The sequence below is a fragment of the Montipora foliosa genome, chromosome 12 (assembly GCF_036669935.1).
Source record: "Montipora foliosa isolate CH-2021 chromosome 12, ASM3666993v2, whole genome shotgun sequence".
Taxonomy (NCBI): Eukaryota; Metazoa; Cnidaria; class Anthozoa; order Scleractinia; family Acroporidae; genus Montipora; species Montipora foliosa.
This window is the reverse complement of record NC_090880.1, coordinates 18812316-18817315: the sequence shown is the minus strand read 5'-3', so window position 1 is coordinate 18817315 and position 5000 is coordinate 18812316. Positions and strand designations below refer to the sequence as shown.

The 5000-nt window shown below is 42.5% G+C and overlaps 1 protein-coding gene across 1 annotated transcript in view; it reads right to left on the bottom strand.

The window, feature by feature from the left end:
• Nucleotides 1-5000, bottom strand: part of LOC137980123 (sterol carrier protein 2-like) — a 44482-nt gene that overhangs the window by 35211 nt on the left and 4271 nt on the right. The window contains exon 2 of the mRNA XM_068827484.1: nt 4055-4092. Coding sequence (XP_068683585.1) covers nt 4055-4092 — 38 coding nt within the window. The remainder of the gene's footprint in view (nt 1-4054; nt 4093-5000) is intronic.

Below are 5000 nucleotides of genomic sequence, written 5' to 3'. Positions count from 1 at the left end.
ATTTAAGTGGCCTGTGTACAGCCCCCTCCCCCCTTCCCCTGAGAAAGAAAAAAAAAACAGGGAAGGGGCTCCTTTCCCACCTCCCAGGGAGGAGGTGGCTGTACACAGGCTATCATGACTTGTAGAGGAACATACTTATAACCCATTTACTCCTTAGACACTGTAGGAGTCAATATGGGTTAATGGAGAGGACATAGTTTTTGACTGTAAGTGATTAACCCCTTGACTCCTAAACTGACGAGTGAAATCATCTGGCATTTAACAGAGTTTACATCCTCCAAACTTCTTCTCTGCATGATAAGGATTGTCTGCATTGAGCCAGTCTCCCAGGTCGTGAGCATTTAGGGAAACTTCATTTTCAGGCAACTGGACTTGTTGAAACATTTCAACCATTGACTCGGCAGGATGATGTTCATCTGGTTCTGAATTTGGCTGACTGTTATCAGGGTGGAGTTTAAGTTTCTTGTTAGATTGGCAGATGAATTCAGGGCTGGCTTCATTCCAAGCATCGCAAAGCATGTACAGAGTGTCCTTCACAGTGCAGAGCATCAAGACATCCTTTCTGGAGAAGCTTCCTTTTGTACCGATTCTTCATTTCTTCTAAGACTCCTTGATCCATTGGCTGAGTTAGTAGGGTGGTGTTCGGGGGAAGAAACATGCACGTAACAGAACCATTAGTTCTTCGGGATGTGCTGAGCAATTGTCTGTTAACAGAAGAGCTTTTGGGGAATTGATGTTTTGAGAACGTTGGTGGCATTTTACTGCTGCTACGAATTCTTTCGAAAACCACTCAGTAAAAAACTCTGAACTCATCCGGGAATTTCTTTGTGCCTTGCATAATTATCACAGAGAGCACATATATGGTTACATTTTTAAGGCATCTAGGCTTCGCAGATTTCCCAATTAGAAGAGGCTTCAGTTTGTGAGTTCCAGTAGTCAAACGATCTTTTGCTTTTTTGAACCCAGGAGCAGACTTCTTGTGACAGGAGACAAGACTTTTTTGCACGAGACATTTCCACAAAAGTCCCCTCTTGTCGTCATTATAAGAAGGGCTTTGTACGAGGCAAAAAGCTAGAGGGCGGATTAATCATCAATTTAAAGATGATACTACCCCGCTGTAAGCAGGCATGAGAAGAGTGTTGGCTAACGACAAAGAGAGAGAGCGTCCAAAATATGTGGACCCTGGGAAAACGGAAACTGGAAACGGAAGCTCAGAATGGCTGCATGACTTGACGATCGCGTCCCTCCTTCGGTGGAGGAGGCCTGGGGCCTAGTTGCAAGTGAGGTTGTAAAAGTTTTGGCGCAGAAAAAGAACTGGAGCGCACCTGGACTGGATCGTATTGCCAATTTTTGGTGGAAACGTGCCCAAGCATTGCATGAGGGTGTTATTTCGTCATTCCGAGTGATCTCCGAGTATGAGGAAAAGTAACCAGCATGGTTTTGTGAAGGGAAGACAACGTTAATCCCAAAGCCTGGAGAGTTTACCAGCGACAACCAACGACCCATCACTTGTCTATATTAACATGCTTTATAAGTGGTTCACCTTGTGTTTGCTTGTAACAACAAACTAGCATTTTGGAGGAGAATGATCTCATGGAGGGTGTACAGAGGGGTGCATGTGCAGGATGCAGTGGAACAACAGACAACTTGTTGATCGATAGAACAGTTGCGCTGGACTGTCACAGGAGGGGGTGGAATTTGAGTGTGGCCTGGATTGATGTAAAAAAAGCGTACGATTCTGTAGATCATAGTTGGAAGATGGTCAAGTCGTCTATGGAGGATATGGGGCTTCAGTGGCTTCGACGGAGGTGTGGAAGAGCCAAATTAAGAAGTTAGAGGATGAGATCAGAAACCAACGATGGCAAGGGTGTCTAGTAACCACCAGGCTGGAGGATGTTTCTGAACTTCCCATCACACACAATCCCTGGACTCATTGAGCTATACAAGCAGCTCTTACCAACGCGAGTATACATGAGTCAGAATCTGACCCACACAAGCGTGAAAGGTGGGGTGAGGTGCAGATTATGCAGCAAGGCCTCAGAGAGCTTGGCTCATATCTTGTCAGGATGTAGTGCATTGGCCCAGAGCAAGTATCTCTCAGACTCTACACACCACGCAGCACTGAAGGTATTGTTTTACGAGCTGTTGTAAGATGGACGAGATACCACCCTGGTACTCACCCGACAAGCCCAAGCCTGTGTATGATTCAGAGAATGTTAAAGCTTATTGGGGTGTCCCTATATACACCGATCAACAACAGGTCAGATGCAATAGGGTGGATGCATGTATTGTAAATCATAAGTGCAAGAGAGTTGTGACTCTGGAAATGAGTTGCCCATGAGTTAACAATCGAAAAAGAAAGAATGAGGAGAAGACCCTTAAGTACGGACCCCTTTGCTGGGAACTCAGGCAGCAGTTCCCAGGCTACAAGGCGAAGCATTATAATATCATAATGGATGCCCTCGGGGGGTGGTCATGGGAGCTGAAGGTCACAATGAGCGAGCTCGTGGGAAGAAGTAGCACAGACATAGTGCGAAAGATGCAGAGGGCAGCGCTCTCGAGCACGTTGAATATTGCCCGGACTTTCAAGGTTGCAGTCTGAGTTTTAGATAGAAAGAGGACCGAACACACAATGTAGCGTTTTAGGATTATTTAATGTATATTATACTGGTAGATATTATATAGATTTTGCATTTTGCATTTGAACTTAAGTTTATTTTTTTCTTTTTTACTCCACGGCTCAAAGCTTACGGTTTTCTCCCTGTGTCGCTTGATTAGAAATGTAGAATTCAGTTGAATCCTCTGCTATAATAATTATAATAATCTCAAGGTTATTGAGCCAAGTACGGGATTGTGCTACTAATAGGGGAGATTACAAATCAATTGAAATCAGAATAAATCAAATCAAATGCATTGTTGGTTTTTGAAGAGAGGGGAAAACTGGAGTACCTGAGGAAAAACCTCTACGAGCAGAGTAGAGAACCAACAAACTCAATCCACATATGGCGTCGAATCCGGGAATCTATCCCGGGCCACACTGGTGGAAGGTGAGTGCTCTCACCACTGTGCCAGCTCTGCTCCTGTGATGTTAACAAAATTGAACTGAGGAGTTTGTAAGTCTCGGTGAAAGTGAAGCAACTCGATCAGTATGTAAATTCACCTCACAGTTTCAATACGTCAAACAGATGAGTATTGAGAATGAAAATGATTATCAGCCAAGGGTATTATCTTGATGTAATACTTAATTCTCATAACTAGCCAAGGAAGAGATCTATGGTACTAATTAGGTGAATGAAAATGTAGATCATGGTTATGGAAAGTGATCATCACAGTTTATAGGAAGCATCACGAGCAGCCGCATTTAAGAAACCAGAAAAAATCCAGGCATGAACAGGACTCCAGCTCATGACCGCACTGTTGCGCCGCATTTGTTCTACCATCTGAGCTATATAATAAGCCATTTGGGAGGAACACGCCCTTACAAGTAACCAACAACCACACTATATTTCACCTCATACTAAAGAAAAAGGAAAAGACAAAAAAAATTACAATGTTACAGTGAACGATAGGTGTGCTAGTGGCTACCTGAAATAACCTGAGAGTTAAAAATGCCAGCCAGCCACCTCCCAGATGGCTCGAAAGCTCAGATGGTAGAACGACTGTTACAAGCACAATCGCTAATAACAGGTTCAAATCCTGTTCAAGGCTGGATTTTTTTCAGGCTTCTTTGCAGCTGCCTCAAGTTGCTTCATATTAATTATTTTAACTGCAATGACTTGTACTCAGGTCCCTGTATTCTCTCTCTCTAGCTCTTTCCACAAATACTACCTCTAGCACTAAGCAATAATAAGTATTAGCAACAATTGCTAACAGTTAAAGTGAATTCATTTTAATCACCAAAATTTAATTTAAAAAGAGTGAAATAGTCATTACCATTACCAAAAAGTGCAAAAACCCCACAGGCAAATGTCTTGCAGGTTAAGGCTGAAATGTCAAAATGGTTGCTATCCTATATTTCCAAATTATTATATGCAGGGAATCCATTTGTGCATACCTGGGTAATCCCACTCTTTTGTTAGAGGCTTCTCAAACCTACAAGACAATGTATAATGTTCATTAAAGTGCTACTATGACAAAATTCGCTTCTTTCCTATCTAAGCCATTTAAAGACATAAACATGTAGTCTGTACGAGAAGAATGCTGTTTACTATTTCCAAATATCTCTTTTTGTTCCAGAGATATTCAAGTTTTCACAATATGCAAACTAGCCAAGTGATGACCTCATAAATTCAACCGAATTATGATCAAATACGATGGGAAAAGATATCCTAGCCAATTTGTATCAGAAATGCTTGATTCTTGGCAGTAAGATCCTAGTTACCATGGCAACATACTGGGTTCCAGACCTCCCTGATATTAAAGACTTTGCTGGCCACCTTTGGCAGTCTATTTCGATATTTGCCAATAGTGCTTCATCTACATGATCATGCAAGCACATACATTAGGTCAAGTTTGTTGCCTTGCTAAATGTTTTTCTAGCTTATGATCACCAAAAATATTGAATCAGGCTGGAAAAGAGAGAGTTGCCAATTTCTTTACAGCCAAAGGTGTGTTGCCTGTATAACTATTAGCCTGCCATGTTACAATGGTCTCTGCGGCAAATTGACCGAGATACATGTAGCTCTATTTTTATACTTGATTTTGTATTGGGTTGATGTCATCAGTAAGCTCATTTGCATATTTTACACATTTTTCAAACTTAAATATCTCCAGAACCCAATGCAGATATTTCCAAACGGTAAACAGCGTTTTCAATGTTTCCTAGGCTAGAAATAAAGTCACTGCTTACGAGCCAGAAGGCCCATCAGGCCGGCGCTCATCTCCGGTTTCCGTAGCATGAAGCGACCAGGAGTATTTACACTCCCCCCTGGATGGGATGCTAGTCCATCGCAGGGTTACCCCCAGCATTACGCCGGTCCGTGAGAGTAAAGTGTCTTGCC